The following is a 26,153-nucleotide window of genomic DNA, read 5'->3' on the forward strand; positions in this document are numbered from 1 at the left end:
TAAGCAGACACAAATGGATTTCCCTGTATTTTTTTCTCTTTTTTTTAGATTTGCTTTTTTTTGGCATTTTGCCTTTGTTAGATAGGACAGTATGTCAGCTTGAAAGGGGGAAGAGAGAGGGGATGACATGCAGCAATGGGCCACAAGCCTGAAGCAAACTCACGGCCGCTGCGACACGGACATGCCTTTGTAAATGGGGTGCCCGCTCTGTCCACTGAGCCACCTGGCGCCCCTTCCCTGTGCTTTTCTCAGTATATTAATGGGAAAAAATAAAAGGGACAATGCTAATGTGAGTCCTTTGGGAGACAGAGGTTTGTTTATTCTTAGACAAAATCTTTTTGTTTTTACCACTGGGGTAAAGGTGCTTACACATTTTCAATTTGTAAATAAAAAAATTAAAGTTATCACTGAATAAGTATGATTATGACCAGTGGCATTATTGACAGAGAACTTAATCGGGTGACTATATACTATAAAATGTGTCCTTCGGTGTTCCCTCAATAAGCTCCCAACATAGCAGGCAATTTACTCATCCACAGAAAATGTCTTCCATAACGCTTAACAGTACAACGAAGGATTAGTGCTCACCTCAGAGTGGTGGAAGGTAGAGGCAGAGCTACAAACAAGAGCAAAAGAATTTAATGGTATCTTTTACTTTTGTAAAGCGTGCCAGCTGTTTATTATAGAGTTTAGTCTGGTAGAAAATGCTGGCACTGTTACAAAAAAAGTCATCTACAAGTAATTTACCAAGCAGACAGCTGGCTGTTATAGCTCCAGGCTGTGTGTCAACTGATTTGTACTAAAGTATCAAAAGATATTAAGGCCCTTAAATTGAGTCCTGCTTTATTGTGTGATCTTGAAGAGGGTCCTTATCTTGTGTAGTGATTTTGATTATATTAGCACACAGAAAATCTAGTGATACTAAACAGTAGGGGTCGACAGATTATTGGCCTAGCTGAATATTGCGACCGATATGTGGCATTTTGCAAATTATCTTTGTTTGTATCCTATTTCAATGATCACCAATAAAATTAATTAATTTGAAAGTGCTTAAGAAAGTGTCTTTGTAAAATCTCGAGGAGCAATCTTGATTTATTCATTTTTAATTTAAATTTTCACTTGACTTCATCATAAAAAAAACGCTGGGAACTTGCTGCATATGATGATGAAAGTCTCAGTTTGATTAAACATCTGCTAAAGGCATTTAAACAAAATTTTGTGTTGGGGTTTGTTAGTCCAAAAGTCTAAATATTGACAGAAAGATTTTCATTTTTATTGTCAGTGCATGGTTATCAGCCTCATTAACTACTGATAATTGGTATCTGTATTGGCCCTGCACAAAGAGGAAGGAAAACAAGGGTTAAAAGGGACCCTAGAGCCCTATTCTGCCATATTTCCACAATTTGTGGTGTTAACAGCTGTAACAGCAGGCCTATTGTAACAATTTGGAGAGACAGGGAGGGCAATTACTGACATTGTTCCCATTATATCTGGCAGTGAGCAATATAAAATCTCAACTGTCACAAAGAAAAAAGAAAAAAAAAATCAAAAAGGAGTTTGCTAAAGCGATTTGTCGCATGTGGCTTTCCGTAGTGCCACGCTCGGTGGGTGGGGATGTGCAACGCAAAGGCAAAGAGGTCAAGGGGAGGGGAGGAGAAAACCACGTGTGATCAGCACCATGTACAGCACTGTCCTTCCTCTGTAGACTTGTTTTTGTAAGCTTGTACCCTTCGCATGTAGCCAGCTAGCCTGCATTAGCCGGAGAAGCAGATTTTTGTATTTCTTCCACTGACTTAAATTTACTGAAGCACCGCTGCTGGGGGATTTCTGCCGCCACACTGACTGCCGACCATGGTGAGCAAGACAGATGACATCCCGGCGTCAGTGCCTAACTGTAATCCGGTTGATCTTGCGGATGAAGCCGGGGATGGAGCCCAGGACAGCAAAGAAACCAGCAAGACAAGTCTGAAGGAGTCCTGCGGCTGTGGTGAGACTCTGCAGCAGACTGTTTCTAATCTGCTGTTATATCACCTGACATACATCACAAACACCCATCACCAAACATAACGCATACAATAACATCCTCGTATTGCCAGCATCCCTGTGCATTAAGTAATGTCAGTGTGTTTTATTAAATGTTTTTTTTGTGCACAGCATCCACTAAAACTATTGACATTTGCCTTCATGCTTAGCTATGTGACTTAAAGGTCCTCAGACCAAGGTGGTGGTCTGTGGGGTGCACCCCCTCCTCCCCCCAATCATCTCCTTGGTAGCCTCTCCAAGTTTAGAGGGTCCACCTTGCACTTAGCCTAGCAGCATTTGCTAAGTAGCGCTCTGGTGTTTGACTGCTAATTAGCAAACTAGCTACACAGCATCATTTCTACAGCCATGTGTTTGAACTACTTGTATGTACAACTTGACACCGACACAGCAAGCAAACCAGAATAACCCCCAAAGAGGTAGCCGGTATGCTAACACTAGCATCCTCGCTGAGTATGCGGCTAGTTAGCTCACTAGCTAGCATGCTAACTAGCTAGCTAGCAAGCAGCCGCTCTTGTAACAGTCGACGGGTCGCTTTATCCCCAAAGGACGCGCATGTGCGTTTAAAAAACTGGTGTTTTCTGATAAAACATTAAGCGGCTGTGTAGCGCGTGATTTGTTCACGTGTCACAGTGCAGCGGCTCGTGTTATGCTAACTCGTATTGACGCACATGTTCGGTAACAGCATGTCAGAGGAAGGTCACCTTCAGTGGAGCTGCACACACGCAGCATGAACACAGGGGGGTTCACACACATAGTGTTGTTTTATCTAATGGATATTTGTTAGACAAGCTGTGTGAAAGATGTCTTGCGTCGTTTTTATGTTTCTAAAATACATGTTAAGAGATGACAGTTGGATGAAATGCCCGGCGGTGGTTGGTAAACACTGTAAGCGCCCCCCGCTCCTCCCCGCCGGGGAGGATTACATCAAGTGTCCCTCTTCGACCGGGAAGCGGAAGCTGGTTGCCGTAGAAAAAGTCATGATGGTGCATGCACAGTGAGAGGGAAGGTTACGCTAATAATACATGAACAGCCGTGTTAGCAGGTGAGTTTACTGACAGATAAAAGTACTGGTGGCGGCTCGCGGTCGAGCAGCAGCAGACTGGTGTCGGTAGACAAGGATTAAACGGAGATGTGGGTTGTCAGCCGGCGAAGTTAACGTTACACAACTTGTAGAGCACCAGAAGTCAGTGCTGCAGCCTCTGTGTGTGTGTGTGTGTGTGTGTGTGTGTGTGTCACACATGTGGGACCTTGAATCGTCTCTGCTTGTGTCATTTCGTAAGAAAACAGACAAGATTGCCTCTGCTTCATCTGTGAGGGTTTGTGCTGCTTTGAGGATGAACTGCTTAGCTGGGTGTATTTTAATTTTTTGGGTTATGTGGCTGGATGATGATGAATGTGCACAAGCCCACATGGAAAGGTGGATGCTCCAGTTTAGATGTTAGACTAATAGTTGATTAATTGATAAGCCAATTGACAGAACAATTGTTAGCATGTAGTTTTTTATTGAAACGCAACGCCACATATTCTCTACATCCAGCTTCCCAGTTTTACTGCAGCTATTTTGTCTCCTGTGACGATAAACTTGATGTTTAATGACTGTTCTTTATTTATCAGAGAAGAGGTTGACTTTTTTTTGTGACTGGCCCAGAAGCTACAAATATTTTTCCTTAAGCCTCCCTAACTGACTAAGTGACTGGCAGAAAATGCACAGCCTTCCCTCCACCATAAATAGTAATTGGATTTTAAAAATATGCCCTTTGATGTTTCAAAGTTAAATGTTGAAGATGATATCCTGGTAGTGTCTGCTGGTTAGTTCATGCTAACGGTTATTTTTAGTCATATTTTTAAATGAGACATGTTGAAGTAAGTGATCTGGATAAAATGGCACTATTTTAAGCTCAGATTCAGTTGTTTTATATTTCTTCTGACAGAAGCATTCGTTGCACACGAGGTTTCCAGGGACCCTCAGAAATGTGAAAATCATTTCTGTTTTTACAGATTCTGGCTGTGATAAATTGTGCAATTTTGGTGATTTTTTTATAGAGAAAGCATAGCAGGCTTTGTTAAAATTGGTGCTAAAATAAACACAAAATACAACCATTTAAATTTGTATTCACCTCCCCTAAGCCAACATAAAAAAAAAAACATAAATCCCTCCCCAGTGCTTAAAAAATATTTGACATGCCTTCCCCTTTTTGTACCATCCCTCCTCCCTCATAAATAATGAACAGTTCATTACTCTTGAAGTGTTGGTCAGAAAGGAAAACCTGATACTGCACTTAAGGAACTTGATGAGGGCATTTGATGGACATTTTATGGCCCAAATAATAAATTGATAATGGAAATAAGTGTATTAGCTGCAGCCTTACTTGCATAGAAACTGTTATGTATGAGAGGCAGTGACGGGATTGATGGCGTAAACATGTCCGATACTAAAGCTGACACTGGACTCTCGGTGCAGAGCTGTATCAGGACGTACCAGCAGCACATGGCAGAGCAGACAGATCGAGGTGAGGGTCACTGCGAGGTGTTTAAGGGGCTTAATGCTCCAGTTGGGTGAAGAGTGACATGGATAATCTCAGGAGTCACTCTGGCACTACACCTCACCTGGCTAGACCTCACAAGTCCACTGTCACTACTGTTGTATTCATCTTCTGTTATCTCAGTGCAGCTCCCATGTCATAAGGGGCATTTTTGATTGTATGTATGAATTAGGCCAGGGCGATTAATCATGTTTTATTTGTAATTGTATTAGAATTTTGACTTCTGATGATTATGAAAATGACAATAGAGATACAAATTTTACTGTGCAGTGTTCTGTTTCGCCATGATGCTCTTGTTTCGTCTTGTGTTATAAATCCAGCTCACCCTTTTCCTTTATAGTGGAGTGCTTAGTCAACGTAGCGCATATCTTGATAGATTTAATGATTTTCAGAGCTTTTCAGTGACTTTGAGCTGGAAACCGATAAGTGACTAATATAGCAAGTTATTCAGACTGTCCATCAGGGAATATGCAAAAAATATATTGAAATACGTTGTATTGTAATTCATGTCTTTGCATGCTACTTCAAGTAATCTAGTCCACCGCTCCTCTACAAACAGCATGCAATCTCTTATTCTCCTCTTTAGCCATTTTTATGCTTATATATGAATTTCGTTGAATTATCTTGGGTTTTCAAATATGCTGTGAATTAAATTAATTAAATGAATAAATTAAATTAAATGTTTTTCAGTTGAATTATATTTAATGTTCTAGAAAATTTGCTGTTTAAATAACAAGATTTAAAAAATCAATAAACGCGCGGTTACCAAAATCATTGTGTCATTATGTCAAATAATTGTGATTTCAATATTGACCAAAAATAATTGCGATTCTGATTTTTGCCATAGTGACGCTGCCCTAGTAGGAATGTTAATATTATCATTCATTGCAGCAAAACATTTAACGATAAAATCTCGAACAGATATCGCATTTAGTCTTTGTCACAATGAATCTCGTTGCATGACTCAGGGTCTGTCTGTCCACCAGGAGGTTTCCCCCGTGTAGTGCAGCAAACATGATTACAGACAGACCGTGTGTGTTTTTATTGTTTTCAGGGTTGTCTGGCTGCTTAATGTTGCCATGGCAGCAGCCAGGGTCCTCATGTCAAGGCCGAGGCAGAGCTGATAGATGGCTTGCTGCCAGATTTATTATTTTGTTGTTCTCAAGAGAGGCTCATTTCTAAGTATTACATCATCTGAATGGAACTGGGATGAATGATTACGATGAGTTTGCAGTTTGATTTAGAGACGTTTAGTCAGAGGGCAGATGCGTCGGTTACATTGGAAAGCTCGCCTGCGATAGTGTTTCAGTGTGTTTTTGCCTCATTTCTATCTTTATCTGATTAGCGTCCTTGATTCTTTACCTTCACCTTGTGCTCTTCTGTTTGGTATCTGTCAACCACAAGTATGTTGGCACATAAGGCTATCTAGCATATTCCCACAATGAACAATGCCAACCAGAAATATCGGATTTTTGGCTCTGCTGCCTCTCCCACCAAATTAACTGCTGTGTCACTCTAATCTTCACCACCACCATATTATGTGTCAGTGCCATATCTCATTTCAACAGGAAATGCATCAAGTAAAAAATCTTGATGCATTTCTTATTCCTTCACTTTATAACAAAAGTGGACCTGAGATGTGCCCTGTTTTTTGTTACTGTCCCCTTTTCTTCTCTCTCCCACTAAACCTTCTTCCAAAAAGGGGTCAGTTTTGCAACACATGAGCTGCTGCTAGATTGCCTCATCAATCAGAGTCTGAAATCTGGCACTTTGTACTCTTACATCTCTGATGTGGTGAATGCTACGAACTGAAACTTTCAGGCTACATTATTTGATATCCCTCATTAAACACCACCTCCACACTTTGTAAAAACTAAACCACTTTGTTGGAATAAGTTAGGCGTTAAAGTACAAAGACAATTACAAAAGATCTGCGAGCTGGACAGCACTGGAAAAACACTAATTTTTAACATGAAAATGCGTTATTCAGGGTGAAAACCTCCTGTACGCCTTGATCTTAAGAAATAAGGTAAGCACATAAAGCAGGTCCTGCGATGAGCTGCGTGTTTTTACCATCTTGAATCATCTGGTCTGTCCGTTTTAGAGTATAGGAGACCCTCTGTGGATAATTTGGCTCCCAATTCTAAACCTCCTGAACAATGAACACTAAATTAATACTAACCAGTCGAAGTTTCAGCTGGTCGCGATGCGATCTCTGCCACTAGATGTTGCTAAACTCCACACTGCTCCGTTTAAGCAGCTATAATCACCTTTTAATACAACATTATATCAAATGACTGTGAAAGCGATGTATGTGACAATGTGAAAAGGGTCGCTCATAGTGATGAGCTTTATTGTGAGTTTCAGCTCTTTCTTTTATCGTCTGACCCACAACTATACAGTTTCCATCTCGCCGCTCTCATAATGTCGTTTCTGACCATAGCAGGCAGATGTTTTCCATGGAAAAGATCTAAAAATGCTCTGTAAACCACAGACACAGGTGAAGTAAGCTGCTAACAGTGCCTCAGGTACTCGGACAAAAACAACTCGGATCCTGTTAGAAATAACCCATTTCATAACTGATACTGCAAACAAATACAGCCTCACAGAAACCCATTGCACCGAGCCCTCCGTCTCCTCCGCTTTGTAACTATGAACTTGCGTGTCTGCTCTGAAGCCGTTGTGTTTGTTATTCAGAGCGTGGCCGGTCGCCTCTCTCTCCTGCACTTCCTCCGCTCCTCCACCATTTCAGTGCGTTCAGTCCCACCCAGGGTCGTGGTCCAGTTATGAGGCCGCACCCCTCCCTCTGGCCCCCTTCTCTCCAGTAACCCTGACGCCGTTTACCCTTGGCAGTGAGCAAGGACACACTGGCTGGCCGCAGTTGTCCCAGTGAGACATCCACGCACTCAGGCCTGCTTATTTGAGTCAATGTGCTCGAGAGACTCATTTTTATGCATGTAATTTTCCTCTCACCTCAACTGTTACTCTAGAAAAGGTGTGAGAAATTATGCATGCACAGTTGATATAATGACATTCATAGTTCAGATTTGTAACGGATAATGTGTAACAGTCATTTGAATAGCGAAAAAATCCAAAAAAGAGGCTGCTGAATGGTTTCCAGTGGGCTCTCAGGTATTAAATTTGCCACAATCAGCCAGGCAAGTGACCAGTAATTCCCTCTTATGAATGCTGAAATCTGTTTGTATTCAATTCCTCAAGGCTTTTTTTGGCTAAACTCTCTGCGGTGTTGCAACAGTGTGTGTTGCAGGTTGGTGTTGCTTTGTAGATCAGCAGAAACGAGCGATCGGTTGCTTGTCAAATAATTTTGATCCAATCATCAGTGGTATGTGTTTTTTAGTTGAAACTTTTTTTAGAGGAGTTTGTACTGATTTTGTTCAGATAATGATTTTGTAGTTGATGATTGATAAAAGTGAAGTTATGGTGTGTAGATCCTAAAACCCTTATTCTGCACGTTTGAATCAATTGTACGGAGAATTTTAAGAATCAGTTTGCATGCTGTACCTGAGCTTTGTCGGCTCTGTTAACTTATTCATAAATATTTCATGAGGTTATCGGTTACGTCATCCAGCCACTGGGTCTGTGTGCTTTGTTTGTGACATGGCTTCCTGGCAGCGTCTCTGTGTTTTTATGTGGCTGAAAGGTCCTGTGGTGGTGTTGTCGCTTTGCACGACTGACTGGCTGAAGGTGGTGTTCCCTGTTGATCAGATTATTAACTAATTGCAGCTGTAGATTTTTAGAAAACTGAGCTGTTTGTCCAACGCACTTGGTGGATGGTGGTGATTAGGCGTTTTCAGATCCCAATTTTTGTTGTCTGCACAGCAAGAACGTAAGACGTTCGTAGTTGTCAGAATGCTGTTTTAAAGGAACTTTTGTGTTCGTATTTCAGAGTAGGTTCTCTCCCAGCACAAGAGGAACCTTGAGTGATCGAAGTGTACGTTGATTGGTCAAACAAAATCAATGCAGCACTGGTAACTGCCATTTTTAAAAACATGTTAACCTTATAAACAACACGAAACACAAACAGCCACTCTTAATGCAAAAGAAGGAAGAAAACATGGACATATAAACCAACAGTGAAGTCAAGGCTTTATTGAGCAGATATGCGACAGGGACAAACATTACACGATTTTGACTTGCCAAAATGAAAAATTTTTCTCTTCAATCAAACAGAAAAACGTAGTTCTTGGTGGAGCCCCCCAGTGGGCAGTTTATTTTAAAGGACCCCCAAAATTGTTTGATCGGAAAACACCTATTGAGGGGTGTAGTTCTCTGCTTGCTCTGTTCCAAACTTAAAATGGTTCAAATGCTTTTTGCGGAGGCAAAAAAAAAGTTTTCTTTGTGAATTCAGCATAGCATAGGCTGAGTAGTAATTTATTCACAAATGATCATTTTGTGGTTGAAATATTCTTTTAACACCATCACAGGATGTAAAGGTCTCTGATGTCCCTGTTTGTCTCTTCCTTTGCAGGGCACAGTGCAGATACAGCCATGGTGAACGGCGACGGGGCTCACGAGCGCACAGAGGAGGCAGAGTCAAAGCAGGATGGGAACGGCGAAACAGACGGAGGAGAGGAGTCTAATGAACAGGAAGTGATAGTGATCCAGGACACAGGCTTCACCGTTAAGATCCAGGCACCTGGAACAGAGCCGTTTGACCTGCAGGTACGGATTAGCTCCTCACAGGCAACCGCTCATCAGGCCAGGTGCTCAGTCGGACAAGAGCACTGAATGAACAAAAAAAAAACTTGTCCATTTATTTAAAGGGGGATGCTGGCTACGCAACTATACTGTCTATAACATGCTTTGTAACCTAAACTGAGTGTTTTTCCAATTAATTTGGTGACTGTAATGACACATCCACATTAACTTCACAGAATTGTTACATCCTTCCTATATAATAAAACTCATGTATCCAATACTCAAACCTGCCTCCCCGGAGCATATAAAGAACCAGTATATGGAACCAGTGCTGGTTTTTGATCTGAACGCTGGGTTGCACTTCAGCTCGAATATTAAAAATATGAAAGCAAACTTTAAACTAAAGACAATTAATGCCAACAACAGTAGGTTATATTTCTGAAGCTGCAAGTATTATACAAGCTGTACTCAGCTTTACCTCCTTTTCTTCCATCAGGTATCTCCACAGGAGATGGTGCAGGAGATCCATCAGGTGTTGATGGACCGGGAGGACACCTGTCACCGCACTTGCTTCTCACTGCAGCTGGACGGAAATGTGCTGGACAACTTTGCAGAACTCAAGTCCATTGAGGGCCTGCAGGAGGGCTCGCTGCTCAAAGTGGTGGAAGGTCAGATTCAGACGCTTTTATTGACGTTTCTCTTGTTTTTGGTGGCGCAAAGAGGATGAATAAAAGCCTGGCAAAATATTTTTCTTGCAATGGCTCTAGTGATTTATAGCTGCTGCTGGTAGGAGACTAAAAAGAACTGAATTGTGGTTCATTTTAAGTGTCTAGTAGCCTGATCTGTTGTCAAATCACTCACTGCCTGCTGTTTATCCCCTCTTGGTTTCTTTTTGCTCTCTTTTTCTCCAGAGCCCTACACAGTACGTGAGGCTCGCATCCATGTGCGTCATATCAGAGACCTGCTGAAAAGCCTGGACCCCTCAGACGCCTACAACGGAGTCGACTGTAACTCCCTCTCCTTCCTCAGCATCTTCACTGATGGAGACCTCGGAGGTATGACACACTGTGAGACATCTAGGCTAGATGAGCAGAGCCCTGCAGAGCCATGTCTAACCATGTGGAGCATGTAGCGATGAGGATTGCAGATTGCAACAAGCTGAAACTATTCCTGTGTGCCAAGACTGAGCTCCCGGTTTGAATTCCTTCTGTGTTCATTATCCAGGAAATAGTTTGTGGGAGCCAACTTATCTGCAGAGGACTCCTCCTCTGTGTTTCTGCTCCACATAGACTAGTTGCAGACAGACCTGCAGCACCCAGCACCTGCATATGTGTGCTCGCCTTTTTTCTCTGATGACTTAATATCAAGATGTTTAGCAGGTTTATTGGAAGTCAAATCATCTGCAGAGGTCTGTTCATCTCCAAAACACACAGACACAGTGATTTGAACTGGTAAAAAGAAGTCTGTTTTTTTTCTGACACATTATTGCACAGGTGCTGCGAACTACGGTGGCTGATGCAGAATTGCAGATGGCCCTTTCTAGAGCCAGTGTTTGGTTTATCCGATTTGGGCTACTGTAGAAACGTGGCAGGGCAACATAGCAGACTCCATGAAAGCGGATGTAGATATAAATGGTTCATTCTACGTTCATGAAAACAGAACATTTCTTATTTTCATTACATTAAAGAAAACATAGTTTTTTATATTCTGTTCCATTCTGTCAATATATTCCCCTAAATCCTACGCGCTTGACCTTTTAATGTACGATGTCAAGCATAAACAAAGCAGCATACGGGTGGACTGCAGATGTTAACCTTGCTTGTTTCTCTTTGCAGACAGTGGTAAGCGAAAGAAAAAAGGCACCGAGTTGGAGCAGATTGACTGCACCCCTCCAGAGCACATCCTGCCCGGCAGCAAAGATCGCCCCCTGGTGCCCCTCCAGCCACAGAACAAGGACTGGAAGGTGAGGAGCAGCACTGTCATGGCGATACATGTGGTCTGATATGGGGAAAAAATATATTTGGAAAACAAATGGTGATAAATGCAAACAATACTTCATAGATTCATAGATTAACGCTCAGTAGTCAAATAAGACACTGAATTTTAGAATGATTTCCTAATGTTTTTATGCCTTCAACAGCCTATGCAGTGCCTGAAGGTCCTGACCATGAGCGGCTGGAACCCTCCACCTGGAAACAGGAAGATGCACGGTGACCTCATGTACCTGTACATAGTGACTGCGGAGGAACGCCATGTCAGCGTCACCGCCTCCACACGCGGCTTCTACCTCAACCAGTCAGTCAACATTTCAACTCTGTATCTCATTGCAGCTCCATGTTTATGCTGCAATAGACTCTTAACCTCAAAGCACCCATAATCTCTTCATACACAGTATATACACACAGCATTTGGCTGTCACTTTGCGTTAACAGTTTCAGGATCCTAATTTTGGATGCCAACAAGGATTTAACAGTCGGACAATTGGATTACATTGGAAACTAGATGTGGGAAAGATGCCTTGGTTAGGAGCAGGGTTATCTCTCTGTTTCTAACAGCTTGATACACCCATTATAAGTTCCTCTCGTGTATTTGTGTTATGTAGTTTCGAGATGGGCATTTGTTGGAGAAAATTTGCAGACCTGCGTCACTACAGGAGGAGTTTTAAGTTTTAAGAGTTTTAAGATTAAACATGAAACAAAACAACAGACATACGACAGCAAAATAGGACACTGTTGTGCAGGTGAGATCAAGAAACGCCCAGAGGTGTATAAGGAATATCACCTCAGTTAGAATTATAAATATTAGATGTTGTATAATCAAACTGTTGACGTTTTCTCTCCAGTTAGTAGACTTAATTTACAAAAAAGTCATATTAAAAAGCTATAGCAGTGTGAATAATAATAATAATGTGTGTATTTCAGATCTACTACCTACAACTTCAACCCTAAGCCAGCCAATCCCAGCTTCCTGAGCCATTCTCTGGTGGAGCTGCTGAGCCAGATCAGCCCTGCCTTCAAGAAAAATTTCACTGCCCTGCAAAAGAAAAGGTGAATACATGTCTTTGCCTTTAGCTTCAATTGTCACCAAGCAAAACACACATCTTACACTTCAGCACTTCAGCTTTTACTTAAAGAGATACTTTTGCTGATTTCAACCATTTGAAGACAGCCCAGTTATGAAAAGACCATCTTACCAGCAGTGAAATATCAGCAAAATCTACTCACATTTTGAAAAAGTAAAATCCCTTGTGCAAAAATTGTGTGAAAAATGGTCCAGTATGATGTTTTTAGGTTAATATTACTGCTTCATTAATGTGTATGTTGCATTTTTCTGCTGTACATATTTAAGGTTTTGCTTGTATCAAATCTTACTGCTCAGAAAAACATCCTCCAGTTTATTAGACTGTCAGACACTTGTTGTGGGGTGGCAAGTATATGCCTCTGAGCTTGAAGTGGAGTAGAGGTATAAAACTGCATTAAACGTAAAGTACAAGTACTGAAAATTTGTACAGTACTTGAGTAGATGTAGTTAGTACATTCCACCACTGTACCTCAGTGTCTCCTGCTCAGATCTCTTTTCTCCATGCTGCATAAAAGCTTTTCGTCTTTGCTTTTGTTACAGCTCTCTTTTGAAGTGCTACTTTCCTGCAATCATTCTAAAGTTCATTCATTCATTAACTTTATTTAATCAGGTGAAAAGACATCTTCTTTTATAGTCAAGACCCAGCCAGGAGGACAAAGTCTTAAAGCACAATAAAAACAAAGAAACAACAAAATCATTTCAAGAAATCAGGTCAGGGCTCTGTGGTTCTCGTCATTCATTTGGATATTATTTTGGTGATGTAGAAACTGCTCACAAAAAGAGCAAACTTCAGATGAACAAAAAGAGCCCATCCACATGTTGCCCTTCTTAAATATTAAATTGTCTTTTCTGCAGGGTCCAGAGACACCCGTTTGAGAGGATAGCCACGCCTTTCCAGGTGTACAGCTGGACGGCACCGCAGGTAGACCACGCCATGGACTGTGTTCGAGCTGAAGATGCCTACACCTCCCGCTTGGGTTATGAGGAGCACATACCTGGACAGGTGAGCACAGCTGAACACAGCAGCACATCAGGAAGACCAATAATGTAAAGTTTATTTCCAGTATTTATGTTTTTGTTGTGCTGATTTGTGTTCAGACCAGAGATTGGAACGAGGAGCTGCAGACCACCAGAGAGCTGCCCCGCAAGAACCTGCCTGAACGCCTGCTGAGGGAGAGAGCCATATTCAAGGTAGCGCCTTTACACAACCAACAGCGGAGACCAGATGATACTGAATCACCCAAACTGCTGACTCACTCTGTTAATGGGCAATGTGTAGCTGTGTAATGTGTAACAGCTTCTTTTCTGAATCACTTATCTCCTTTTTTTTTTTTTTCTCTCTGTCCTGCAGGTCCACAGTGACTTTGCGGCAGCTGCCACTCGAGGCGCCATGGCTGTCATCGATGGCAACGTGATGGCCATCAACCCCGGCGAGGAAACGCGCATGCAGATGTTCATCTGGAACAACATCTTCTTCAGTCTGGGCTTCGATGTACGAGACCACTATCGCGAGCTGGGCGGAGATGCCGCCGCCCACGCTGCGCCCACCAACGACTTGAATGGAGTTCGGGCTTACGGGGCGGTGGACGTGGAGGGTCTGTACACTCTGGGGACGGTAGTGGTGGACTACAGAGGATACCGTGTCACCGCCCAGTCCATCATCCCTGGGATCCTGGAGCGTGAGCAGGAGCAAAGCGTCATCTACGGCTCCATTGACTTTGGGAAGACGGTCGTGTCTCACGACAAATACCTGGAGCTGCTGGAGAAAACCAGCAGGCCTCTCAAGGTCAGTAACACGATGATTGTTTCTATTAATTGTATTTCACAGTATGTTCCTTTTGTGTTAAATGATAAAGTGGAGTGATATTTTAGGTTTTTATTTTCAGAAGACCCAAATCAGTCATAGATTTATCCTTCTAATGAGCATATCCTGTGTAGCCGAAGCTTCCTCTGTCCTCCATTAATATATCAAAGAGTCACACCGTCACACCGTCACACTGGGCGGCGTTACAGCTCATTCAACGTGGACACCTTAGTTATCCTGAGTCAGTCATCCTGCTGCACTTCATAGTCAAGATCGCGCTCTCAAATTGGGATGTGTGTTAATGGTAAATCGACTCACATGTGACAGGGCTCCCAAGGTCCTGAAAAACCTTAAAAAGTCATGGAATTTTGCAATCTCAATTTCCAGGCATGGGAAAGTGATGGAATTATTAAAAATCATTAAAAGTTTTGGAAAATTCATGGAATTTTGTTGTAATGAAATTCATTGTTACAGCAAACGTTTTGTAGATAACCTTCCACTTCATAATCCAGTGCTTAAAAAAAGTGTATACCCACATTCTTATGTTGCATCATTGTTTTTTCAGCCTTGCAATCAGAAATAAGTTTATAATCACATGCATATAGAATACATAGCTTAATCTTGTTCGTTTTCCCTCATGCTTGAAAGGCCAGTGTCAGGGATAAAAAGTGAGAAATAAAGAAAAAACAGAACCAACAAAATACTGTCAGAATCAGGAAGAATATATTTTAGTAGGATTTTTACCACATTTTATTGTACCTCTTTATATCTCCATTTTCTTTTCTTCCAAAAATGTTAGTCGGGGTTGCTTGGCTGAAAAAAAAAAGCTTTGAGAACCACTGCACTAGAGCACCAAATGTGTATTGAACTGCAGCTGAAAATAGTCCCCAAAAATACACTAATGACGTCTGTTTGAGAAAAGATAGCTAACAATTATTTACCCAGCTGTTATATAAAAAATGAACAAAATGGCTCGTGGCTCAGAGACACAGACAGGCTGACCAAGAGGGAAGAGATTCGTTTGTTTGTTGACTCTTAAAAACAAATGTAGGATATCGACAGCCTTATTCCTTCAGGCCTGTTTTTCTGTTCTAAATTGAGCCTGACAGACACAGAAATACTGTGCATTCAGATCCTTTGTCTCTCCAACAAGTTAATTTTGCCAGACTCACATACTATTTTTTTTTTTTTTTTTTTTTTTTTTGGGGGTGATTTTCTGGCCCAGAGGCACAACGTGCTGAACGAGAAAAACGAGACAGTGGAGCTGTGCTCCTCTGTCGAGTGTAAGGGCATCATCGGAAATGACGGCAGACACTACATCCTCGACCTTCTCCGCACCTTTCCTCCTGACCTCAACTTCCTGCCTGTGGATGGAGAGGAGCTACCTCCAGAGAGTCAGCGCCAGGGCTTCCCCCGCCAGCACCGCCATCGCCTGGCTTGTCTACGCCAAGAGCTCATCGAGGCCTTCGTTGAGCACAGGTAGGAGTCTGCTCTGATGGTACGTCATCACATCTCCGCCATCAGATGAGTTTCTACATGTGTTGATTTTGTGTCTCCGCAGATATCTTCTGTTCATGAAGATGGCGGCGTTACAGCTCATGCAACAGAAAGCAAACAAGGACGCTAAGACTGATACACCCGCCATCACAGAAACAGCTGAAACACCCTCAGAAAACACCACTGCTGACACAACCCAGACACAGACTGCTGCATCAGACTCTCCCAGTGCTACAGAGGTCTCCACGGACAGCACAGACACCTCTGCTGCCTCACAGGCAGCGACTGACGCTGAAGAAGACTCCTCGAAGCCCGCCACAAACGGGCCTCTAGAACCCGCAGCCACCCAGAACGGGGAATGCAAGAGCCCACTGGAGGGTAAGGAGCTTGAGGAAAGTATTCCAGGATTAGCTCAGGCCAAAGAGCTGGCGGAGACCTTAGTTGCCGAAGATGGATCTTGTATTGGTACGTCCAAAAATACCCCAAAACCGTGAAGCCAGGACGACGCAGGGAGAGCTACTCTGGTGGATGATTGCATAAAAAAAGTAGAGCTAGAAGTAGTAAAGCTAATTTTAGAAAATGTGTGTGTCATTAGATCAGTTTCAGTGTTAAAATATCAAGCAAAGCACTGGGTCGTAGTGGCTTCCTTCCACCAGGCTAGCTGTCCCTGCTCAGTCCTCAGCCTGCAGTGGGGACAAGTGTTGACCCCCAAATCATCCCATCTCTCACTGTCCCCGCCTGTGATGCCTCTGCTGGGGGACTTGACCTAATAAACTGAATAATCAGTTGCTGTGTTCATTAATCCAAATGTGTGTTTGGAAACACAGAAATAATCTGATGTTTCATTAATTTTTGTGCTGCTCAATTGATCCTAAATCTAATCTGCATGCGTAGTTGTTTATTGTCGGCTTTAAAACGGTGCTGGGTGCTTGACTAAGGCCATGTTTGCAGTGAACTCATCAAATCACTATTTTATGCGCAAAGTTCAATAGTAGCTGTATTGTGGGATCAGCTGTCTTGACATTTGAAAGGCCAAGACAGTTGATCAATACTACAAAAGAAAAATAGCCTCTTTGGCTAACTCTGGCACATTTACAGCAGTGTGCATTAATGTGCACTGTCCCTGTTAATTCAACCAATAAATGAGATAAGTGATCAAACAGAGAGTCGGAGGTGACAGAAAATTGGTGTCTTTACATTGTTGAACCAAACATCTGAACATGAGCGTGAGTGTGAGGCTCAGCTCAGTTTTCGGGTGCCTGAAAGTGGACATGGTTTCACTTTTCTTACATGTTGCCATGATGTGTCTTTCACCATTACTTTTAACATTTTTGCATCTTCTCCTTGTTTTCGGTCCTGATTACAAACAGATCCCAAAAGCCGCGAAGTCGTCCTCAACGCCTGCAAGGCAGTCGGCTCCATCAGCAACACATCTTTTGACATTCGATTCAACCCCGACATCTTCTCCCCAGGTAAGCACAACAAGGAGGGTTAAAGGGAACCCTTAATGCTCATTGTCAGGTTCATACTTGTATTTTGAGTTTTGTACGAGAACATGTTTATATACTTTAATATTTAAAAAAAAACCACTTAATTTTTACGTAAACTTTCTGTGCTGGGACACCTGTATTCACCGGCTGTCTGAGATGCACCAAGTAAGCGTCAGTCTCTTTGATTGGTCAGCGTTTCTGGGTCATCACCAATTAAAGCTTTTAATCCAAAATTCTGACAACTACACATGTTCCAGCAGGAATATGATCAAAAATCATGTGATAACATTACAGCCAATGAAGAAAGGCACATCCTGACAACTAGTTAGCAAATGTAGGCAGAAAGTATCCGCACATGGTAGGGCTGCAGCTAACAATTATTTTCATTATCTATTAATCTGCCCATTATTTTCTTAATCAGTCATTTGGTCAAAACATGTCAGAATATAGTAAAATATTCCCTTTGTACTCTCCCAGAACCCAGTGTGACGTCTTCAGGTGTATGTTTTTTCCAGCCAACAGTCCGAAAAATCCAAATCTGTTCAGTTTATCATGCATGACAATGAAACCAGAAAATGTCTAGCAGCTATTTTGATAACTGAGTAATGGTTTTAGTATTTTTTAAGCAAAAAAGCCATTTAACTTTTTTCCATTGACTAATTGTTGCAGCTCTTATATTATGTGTCTGTAATACATCATTTAACAGTGTGTATAACCTTAAAAAAATAATGAAACCCATTTAGTTGAAGAGCAGGCATGACAACTGTAGTTAATCGTTTTCAATCCCTGCACTGTCAGATTTGTCACTGTCTAATCTCCTTCTTGCTTGTAGCCATTTTTAGCACATTTGGCTTCAAATGATCTTTTAAGTGCTAAGAGAGAGTGAATGGCACTTGTTCTCAGAAACACTCAGTATTGTGTGCATGTGTCTTTGTACCAGGAGTACATTTCCCTGAAGACAGCGCAGACGACGTGCAGAAGCAGAAGCAGCTTCTCAAAGACGCGGCTGCCTTCCTGGTGTCCTGTCAGATCCCATCACTGGTCAGTGACACAGATACAGATTCAAGTCATAAAGCAGTAAAGTTATCTAATTACTTATTAGAGTTAAAAGCTGTGTGTGTCTGTCTGTCTGTCTGTCTCTGTCTGTCTGTCTGTCTCTGTCTGTCTGTCTGTGTTGTATGTCCAGGTTAAAGACTGTTTGGACCACAGCGCGCTGCCCATGGATGGAGCCACGCTGACCGAAGCGTTGCGCCAGAGAGGCATCAACATTCGCTATCTGGGTACTGTCCTGGAGTTTGTGGAAAAGACCCCCGCTAAAGCCCAACTGGAGCATTTCTATGTGAGTCTGAATCCAACAACCACTGTCACATACTTTTTGTTATTTGTCATTCTAATATTTCCTTTTTCATACCTTAGAGAATAGGAATCAGTGAGCTGATCACCAGATGTGCAAAACATATCTTCAAGACATACCTCCAGGTTGGTAACATTTGACGTAGATCATCCAGCCTCCTTAAGAGACAAACCTATATTTATTTTTGATTTAATATATTTCCTCCTTTTTCCTTATCGTGTAGGGTGTGGAGTTGTCTGCGCTCTCTGCCGCTGTAAGCCATTTCCTAAACTGCTTCCTGAGCTCCTTCCCCGATGCTGTCGCCCACCTGCCTCCTGATGAACTGGTGTCTCGCCGCAAAAGCCGTAAACGTCGCAACAGGGTCCCCGGCGGTGGTGACAACACGGCATGGGCGAGCCTGACGCCCAGCGAGCTGTGGAAGAACATTGCCTCTGAGGCTCAGAGCTACTATCACTTCACCATACAGTGGTGAGGGCCCCATCTGTTGATGTGAAACCAGGGGGTCTGCAGGTCCTTAGAAAGTCCTTAGAAAGTCTTTTAAATATTTGGCCTTAAAGGTAATGAAACAGTCCTAAATTTGGATTTCTGAAGTATAATTGCCACAAACATTTGGCCTTTTTCATTTATCCATCTTTTAATTTCCTTTTGTCAAAATGCCCAGCTCACTCCAACAACAATATTTTTTCATAAAACCTACCTCTGCACAGGACCACATATATACTATCCAAAAATCAGTCTTACATTTGGCTGAAAATAGTCTTGATAGTGTCTTACAATGCATGAGATTTAAGTATCTGATACCAGTAGATGCCCTGGAAACAAATGTTAAAGCTCTCTTTTTACACTTAAGCTTTACTGCATTGTGTATTCATTGGTGACAAATTCCATGTTTTCTCTCACAGTGAAAGTGTCGACCACGTGGTGGAGAAGTACTGCCTCCAGAAAATCACCCTGCTCAGAGAAATTTCAGTCAAAACTGGCATCCAGGTAACACTCATTTAGTCTATAATCACCCCCGATAGCACTTAACCAAATGGCCTTAATGAAATGTCTTGTATTTTTCCTTTCCCTTTCAGATTCTGATAAAGGAGTATAACTTCGACAGCCGCCACAAGCCAGCCTTCACAGAGGAGGACATCCTGAATATTTTCCCTGTTGTGAAGCACGTGAACCCCAAAGCCTCAGATGCCTTCCACTTCTTCCAGAGTGGACAGGCCAAAGTGCAGCAAGGTGAGACTGAGTCCTGCTGAACAATTAACAGAATGAATGAAATCAAAAAATCCTATAGAACTCTGTATTTTTGACTAAAATTTCTCACTACCCTTTTCTTTGCATTTCCAGGTTTTCTGAAGGAGGGCTGTGAGCTGATCAACGAGGCCCTGAACCTCTTCAACAACGTGTATGGAGCCATGCATGTAGAGATCTGTGCCTGCCTGCGTCTGCTGGCACGCCTTAATTATATCATGGGAGACCACCCTGAGGTAGGCAGCACTTAGGTGACTCCACTTACTTTGTGTGCCATTTATGTGCTGAAACATGGCCGGATTATGAGACAGTGGGCCCCTGGGCACAGATATGCAAAGGGCCCCACCACCTCCCTTACACTGGAGCAAGACACAAGGACTGGTGGTGTTTTGAGACTCTTTGTTGTCAATAGGCATCTTTTTGTGTTTTTGTGTTTTTTTCGATCATTTCTCTTTGAAGTAATTTTTTTGTCTTTTTGGTCATTTTGTGTCTGTGAGGTAATTTGAGTCTTTTTTTGTTGTTTGCGTCTCTGTGGTTGTTTTGCCCATTTTTGTGTTATTTTGTTTTTGTGTTATTTTTAATAATTTTTTGGTAGTTTTATGTCTCTGAGGCAATTTTGCGACTTTTTTTGATAGTTTTGTTTGTCTCTGTGGTATTTCTGTTTGATGTAATTTTATGTCTTTTTTCTGTTGTTTTGTGCCTCTTCAAGATAATTTTGTGCCTTTTTAAGATCATTTTATTTTTCTTCATGGTTGTTTTGCCTGTTTTTGCATTTCCTGTGCATCTCTGTGGTCATCTTGAGTCTTTTCTTCATCAGTACGTTAATTTGAGCGAAATTTTGCAAGTGAAGTCCAGAGGGACCCCCTGACAACTTTGTTGTATAATTCATCCATTTCCCTAAATGGCATTTGTGTATTTACCCACAGGCTCTCAGCAACCAGCAAAAGGCTGTTCTGATGAGTGAAAGAGTCCTCGGCATTGAGCACCCCAACACAATTCAAGAATATGTAAGTTATTAAACCAAATGAAGTAACTGTTTAGCCCATGCTAAAGATGTTCCTCTAACCTGCATGTTTGTTTCCTGTTTGTTCCCAGATGCACTTGGCTCTGTACTGCTTTGCCAACGGCCAGCTGTCGACCGCCCTGAAGCTGCTTTATCGTGCCCGTTACCTCATGTTGTTGGTTTGCGGGGAGGACCACCCAGAGATGGCCCTGCTGGACGTAAATACTTTAGACTTATAGAAACTTTGACCTGCTTCCATAGTGTATTTGGTAAAATCCAACCTACATCAGAAAAAAAGCGTGAATAAACACTAATAATGACTGTTTTCCACAGAGTAACATTGGGCTGGTTCTGCACGGAGTGATGGAGTACGATTTATCACTGAGATTCCTGGAGAACGCTTTGACCATCAACACCAAGTACCACGGACCCCGGTCCCTCAAAGTGGCCCTCAGGTGGGAAGAGATTCGTGGTCCATATGCATATAACAGACTGACACTAAGACTTACAATATATGTGCATTGTTTTTTAGCCATCATTTGGTTGCGAGGGTTTACGAGAGCAAGGCCGAGTTCCGCTCCGCACTGCAGCACGAGAAGGAGGGTTACACCATCTACAAGAACCAGGTGGGCCCTGCACGACTGCACGCAGCTGGGAACTGAAACACTTTTCTTTGTCAGTCGTGATGAAGTGATATCTTACACATTTCTTTTCTCAGATGGGTGAGGCACATGAGAAGACCAAGGAGAGCTCAGAGTACCTGAAGTATCTCACCCAACAGGCTGTAGCTCTGCAGAGAACCATGAATGAGATCTATAAGAACGGCTCCAACGCCAGCATCACACCCCTCAAGGTGACTGCTCTCATTCAGGACGTGTCTTTGTGCTTCTGGCCGTTTGATCTCCACCGTTAAGCAGTGATGCTACGTTGTTGTTTTCTCCTGTTTTACAGTTCACTGCTCCCAGCATGGCAAGTGTCCTGGAACAGCTCAACATTATCAACGGCATCATCTTTATACCACTCAGGTACGTAATGCCCTGAACACTTGCAGGGACTTTAAAGGATACTTTCTCATCTGGTGTTGTATTGAATTTGTAAAAAAAAACCTTTTTTTCTTGCATGCTTCTATGATGAGCAAAAAATCTAAAAATGAATAAAATTGTTAAGATATTGATGTCACAGGACCACGCCTTTAGTGACAGTAAAACTACATCAAACTCTCACATAGTTCACACAGTATAATCCAAGTCTTATCTAAGTCACATGCTCAGTGCTTCCAAACAGACCTTTCAGACGGGGAACAGAACTAAAAGTGAAAATTATCAACGCTCACTTCAAAACTAGACTTCATGACAAAAACAGTCATTTTACCTCGCCTAGCAGGGGAGCTGCTGGTCTACCGCTGTCTTAATCGGTTATTTTGTGATTTTGCTGAATCCGAATTAACTATTTAAAACATCAAAGTCACAGAGTAACGCAAACTAACCAGCTGATTCAGGTAGAGGTAGATCAGCAGCTCCTTTGCTCCGTGAGGTAAAATTATTACTTTTGCCGAAGGAGTCTGGCTTTGAAGAGAGCATGAGAAGTTTCAGTTAAGTCTTAAATATTTAATTTTAGCAGAAATGCATGTGTTTGGGAAGTACTGATTATACGACTGGATTAATAAGACTTGTATTGTACTGTGCAAGTTGTGTGAGAGTTTGCAAACATATTTTTGTATAGTCTTTTTATTAATTGTGGACCCCTGTGATTTCCCTTCATCAAGATTTTTCTGTTTTTAGTTTTTCGTTTTTCCGTGGAGGTGGGCAAGAAAAACAAAATTTTCCTCACGTTTAGTGTAACAAAGGGAGAGTAATTGATGTACAAATCATGATTTGAGTGATGAAGTATTTCTTGAAAGTTTTCTTGAGGCCCAACACACATTATGAAAAATAGAAATACTGCAGCTGTGTTAAATTAGATTTTATTTAATTATTTTCAGAGACTATCTTTAAAAATAGCTGGAAAATTCAGCTCAAAATAATGCCTCTTTTATCTGTCAAATTTATTCATAAACTCGATTGTAGGTTTCAGTCCATTTTAATAGATTTAAGACATGAGTGACAAAAAAAAAAAAATTGAAAACGGTCAAGTTATAATAGAAATTTCCTCCATGGGAAGTCATATATTGATTTTTTTTTTCTTGGTATTGCATTTCAGCCAAAAGGATCTGGAGAACCTGAAGGCAGAGGTGCAGAGGCGGCAACAGCTTCAGGAGCTGGGAAAAAGCGAGGAGCCCACTGAGGACAGGCTGCTGGAACTAGAGGACAAAATCCCCATTGATTAACGTCTGAAAGCCTTCAACACAGCTACTTTCTGCTACGGGGGGCGAGGAGAGGCAGTGATGCAACAGCCATGTCACCGAGCCTGTGGACCCGAGAAGCAAGCGGTCTAAATCAGCATTGAAATAAACTTTGGGAGGGATGGGGTCAGGGCAGTCCAGAGAACAAACTGTGTGAACTGTAGGACAAAGGAATACAGAGCGGGAATTTCCTACAAGGTAGGAGGGGAGGGAGGAGAAAGTACAAACATAGAACCACGTGCAATCTGAAAAAAATCCCCAGCCCAAGAACCTGGTGATGTGAAGTCACACAGGGTGTTAGCTGCTTAGAAATGTGATTGTGTATGAAAGAGTGGCTGCAGCCGCGGGGAGGGAGACCAAGGATGACCATGACATTGTATACCAGAGCCTTATCCACTGTACCATATTCCCCCAATATTCCTTCTTCTCAGCTCAGACTTCCCACAGCACTGTTAGCCCAGGACCATATTTTGCCCCGCCATTCCCGAAAACAGCCTCAGAGACCCCCGGGCATGTAGCCACCCCCTTCAACGGTGCTCTAAACAATAAAGCACCCACCCTGTCCTAGAACTCAGGAGTACTTTCTGCTGTGGACTAAGACCAGAACACAGTCACGAAATTAATGATTTCTCAAGTGGGGCTTCAGAATGTAGATTCCCTTTCTAGTGGTTTCCACTTTGCAGCAGTCACCCATCACTCTCTCATGTCCCCGATGGTTAATTAATTTAATCGCTCAATCATTTGTACTTCCGAACATCCCAGGTGGGTGCCTGCTGTGTCCTGTAGTTCCTGTTTCTCCATGCAAGCAAAACAAAACATTAGTGAGCTTTCAACCACTTTCAGTTGCTGGATATTTTGGGTTTTTTTTCTAGTAAATAATGGGTTTTGTAAAAGCGCACAGGAGAATTAATAAGAAGGTATTTTAGGCCTGTTGATCATGATTTAATTTAAGCCATGTCTGTTTTATAGAAAATGTATAGAAGTGGAAAGAAAAAGATGTATAAATCTCTATCTGATTTAGACAGGTACTTGATTGATGTTTATGGCAGATTTGAAACGTCCACCTTTAAGCAGTAAATTTATCTATCTATATACTAGCTGTGTTCAATCTATTTTTACACATTGAATGAATATGTGCATGTGTGTTTGTATGTGTGACAGTGTGTGTGTCTTTGTGTAGTCTAACAGAAAATCGATCGGCCAGGGTTGTCGCTGCTTTTGCTGCTGCATAGTTTGAATAGAGGCTAAGCAAACATTGGCTTTCCAAATGCTTTATTTTTCTACTCATAGTAAACCTGTTGGATGGCTGACGCCTCTTTTCTTAAAACATTCATGGCCACCAATGTTGTTAATCTGTTTATGTGTGAACTGGTACTGCAACGAACCCCTTCTCATCATTGGACAGGTGCTCAACATTGGCAGTAGCAACTGATTTCTTGTTGATAGGTATTTTCTTCCATTATTGGGTCACGTTTTCATATGTAACGGAGATAAAAACCAGCCAGGAGTGTCTGTTCATTGAGCAGTGTTTAGTGCACTTTCTCGTGCTGTTTGGATGTGCGATCACGTCCACGGCACAACCAAAAGTGGGCGAAAGAAGGGCTGCCTCAATGTGATGTACCAAAAAGACTGATAAAGGTTTGTGTACGCTTGTATACATGCAATGTATCCCTCCCATGGCAATTTGTTACTTAATTGTTGCCGTGTCTAAATGTATGTGATTAAAGCAATAGAGAGATGGCTGTTTTTCGAATATGCAGTTTGTACTTGGCACAAGACGTGCAAGATGGACTACTTGCTGTACGGGCTGAATTACCTGAAAATAAGGGAGCGGTATTAAAAAAATAGAAAACAAAAAGCAAGCTCTTCAGACTGGTGAATCGGTTATTACAGTGATTTTCCTGATTGTGCTCCTAAAACATGATGTCATGACATCAATAGCACAGCGTGGTGTGTATTGTGCCTATTATTTATGCTTCTGAATGGAACCAGGGTGATAACAGGTAATGACTTTACTGATTGTTTTCTGGGTTAATTGTATCTTTTTTTTTTTCTCCCACTTTCTTTACTTTTTCCTTCTCTTGCTCAGTCTGTTTTACCAACAGTGTCCACAAGGTGGAGCACTAACATTTGTCTCATTGTGAAGGACATGCATTGACCTGAATGACAGGAGATGTGCAGTGCAGGTGGCATATAAATACACATATGCTTTGACCTCAGTTGACAAATCAAAACGAGGGAACTGTAAAAAGATATTGCATTTTCCCCCTAGAATATTAGTTATACGGCCCAAAATTACAAACACTGCTACCTGTTGAACAAACCTGTTGAAATCCCACAACAGGAAGTCTAATATGTGGGTATTGAAATAGTTTACAGTGTAGAATAAACTCACTGAGAGTGATCAATCTATTTGTCTTCAGATATACTTTATGTTTATGCTCTTGTAACACAGTGCTTCTGTTTAGTTTGGAGGCACTAATCTCACTCCGCTAGAGTTCAGTGTAACATTTCTGTTTTGAATAATTTAGCTGTCTCAATGCTTGAAATGTTATTCTCGTTATTAGTCGTTCACATCAGAAGTGGACAAAAAAAAACAACAAAATGAAATATGTTAAGATACAACAAAAGTAAATGTAGTCTTTCACACAGAATTTGCATATTTGCAGTTACTTTGCAATCTGAATGTCTGAAATTAAAAGCAAGTGTGGAATATGCATAATAACAGGAATGACATGAATACAGACAAAACTTATTCCTTTAATTTTCATATACAATTCCTGTGCAAAATACTTAATAAAAATATGTGTCGGGAAAAAAAAGTAATATCTACCCCAAAAATATTACGCACTTTGCTGCCCACCGGTCATGTTGCATTTACTGTCTCAAAATTCTGATTGTTTGAGAGTTTTGTGTTTTCTCAGCTGATGAAATTTCTTCTGCACAAAGGCTTCTTAGGCCAAGTCTTTGAGTCTGCTTCCCCTGATGATGTGTGGTATTGTGTGTTGCTCTTTACAAAATAACAATCTAATTATATTTTGGTTTGAGTATGCTTTTATATTAAAATGAATAAAATAAAACTCGTAAAACTTT

General features: G+C 41.7%; 1 protein-coding gene across 3 annotated transcripts; it reads left to right on the forward strand.

Annotated features, from left to right (window-relative positions):
* Nucleotides 1-1,643: 1,643 nt before the first annotated feature.
* Nucleotides 1,644-26,153, forward strand: cluha (clustered mitochondria (cluA/CLU1) homolog a). Of its 3 annotated transcripts, none has more exons than XM_042486210.1 (27): nt 1,644-1,987; nt 9,076-9,269; nt 9,742-9,913; nt 10,157-10,300; nt 11,081-11,208; nt 11,386-11,540; nt 12,167-12,292; nt 13,182-13,329; nt 13,425-13,517; nt 13,678-14,114; nt 15,352-15,609; nt 15,692-16,092; nt 16,998-17,099; nt 18,058-18,158; nt 18,304-18,456; nt 18,534-18,596; nt 18,695-18,939; nt 19,374-19,458; nt 19,548-19,701; nt 19,813-19,952; nt 20,643-20,723; nt 20,812-20,937; nt 21,053-21,174; nt 21,252-21,345; nt 21,438-21,572; nt 21,671-21,744; nt 22,919-26,153. In XM_042486210.1, the coding sequence occupies exons 1-27, from the start codon at nt 1,852-1,854 to the stop codon at nt 23,043-23,045; spliced, it is 4,194 nt and encodes a 1,397-aa protein (XP_042342144.1). In that variant the 5' UTR covers nt 1,644-1,851; the 3' UTR covers nt 23,046-26,153. The 3 variants fall into 3 exon arrangements, with proteins under 3 accessions (XP_042342144.1, XP_042342145.1, XP_042342146.1); XM_042486211.1 differs by having other exon boundaries at nt 15,692-16,005; XM_042486212.1 differs by lacking the exon at nt 1,644-1,987 and adding an exon at nt 3,015-3,085.

The sequence above is a fragment of the Plectropomus leopardus genome, chromosome 5 (genome assembly GCF_008729295.1).
Source record: "Plectropomus leopardus isolate mb chromosome 5, YSFRI_Pleo_2.0, whole genome shotgun sequence".
Lineage (NCBI taxonomy): Eukaryota > Metazoa > Chordata > Actinopteri > Perciformes > Serranidae > Plectropomus > Plectropomus leopardus.

Excerpts from the sequence above, each read along its gene's own strand:
- cluha (XM_042486210.1), top strand. The coding sequence starts at position 1,852 with ATGGTGAGCAAGACAGATGACATCCCGGCGTCAGTGCCTAACTGTAAT. Across the intron at positions 1,988-9,075 it reads GAAGGAGTCCTGCGGCTGTG|GGCACAGTGCAGATACAGCC; the intron begins GTGAGACTCTGC and ends CTTCCTTTGCAG. Across the intron at positions 17,100-18,057 it reads CCCCGACATCTTCTCCCCAG|GAGTACATTTCCCTGAAGAC; the intron begins GTAAGCACAACA and ends TCTTTGTACCAG.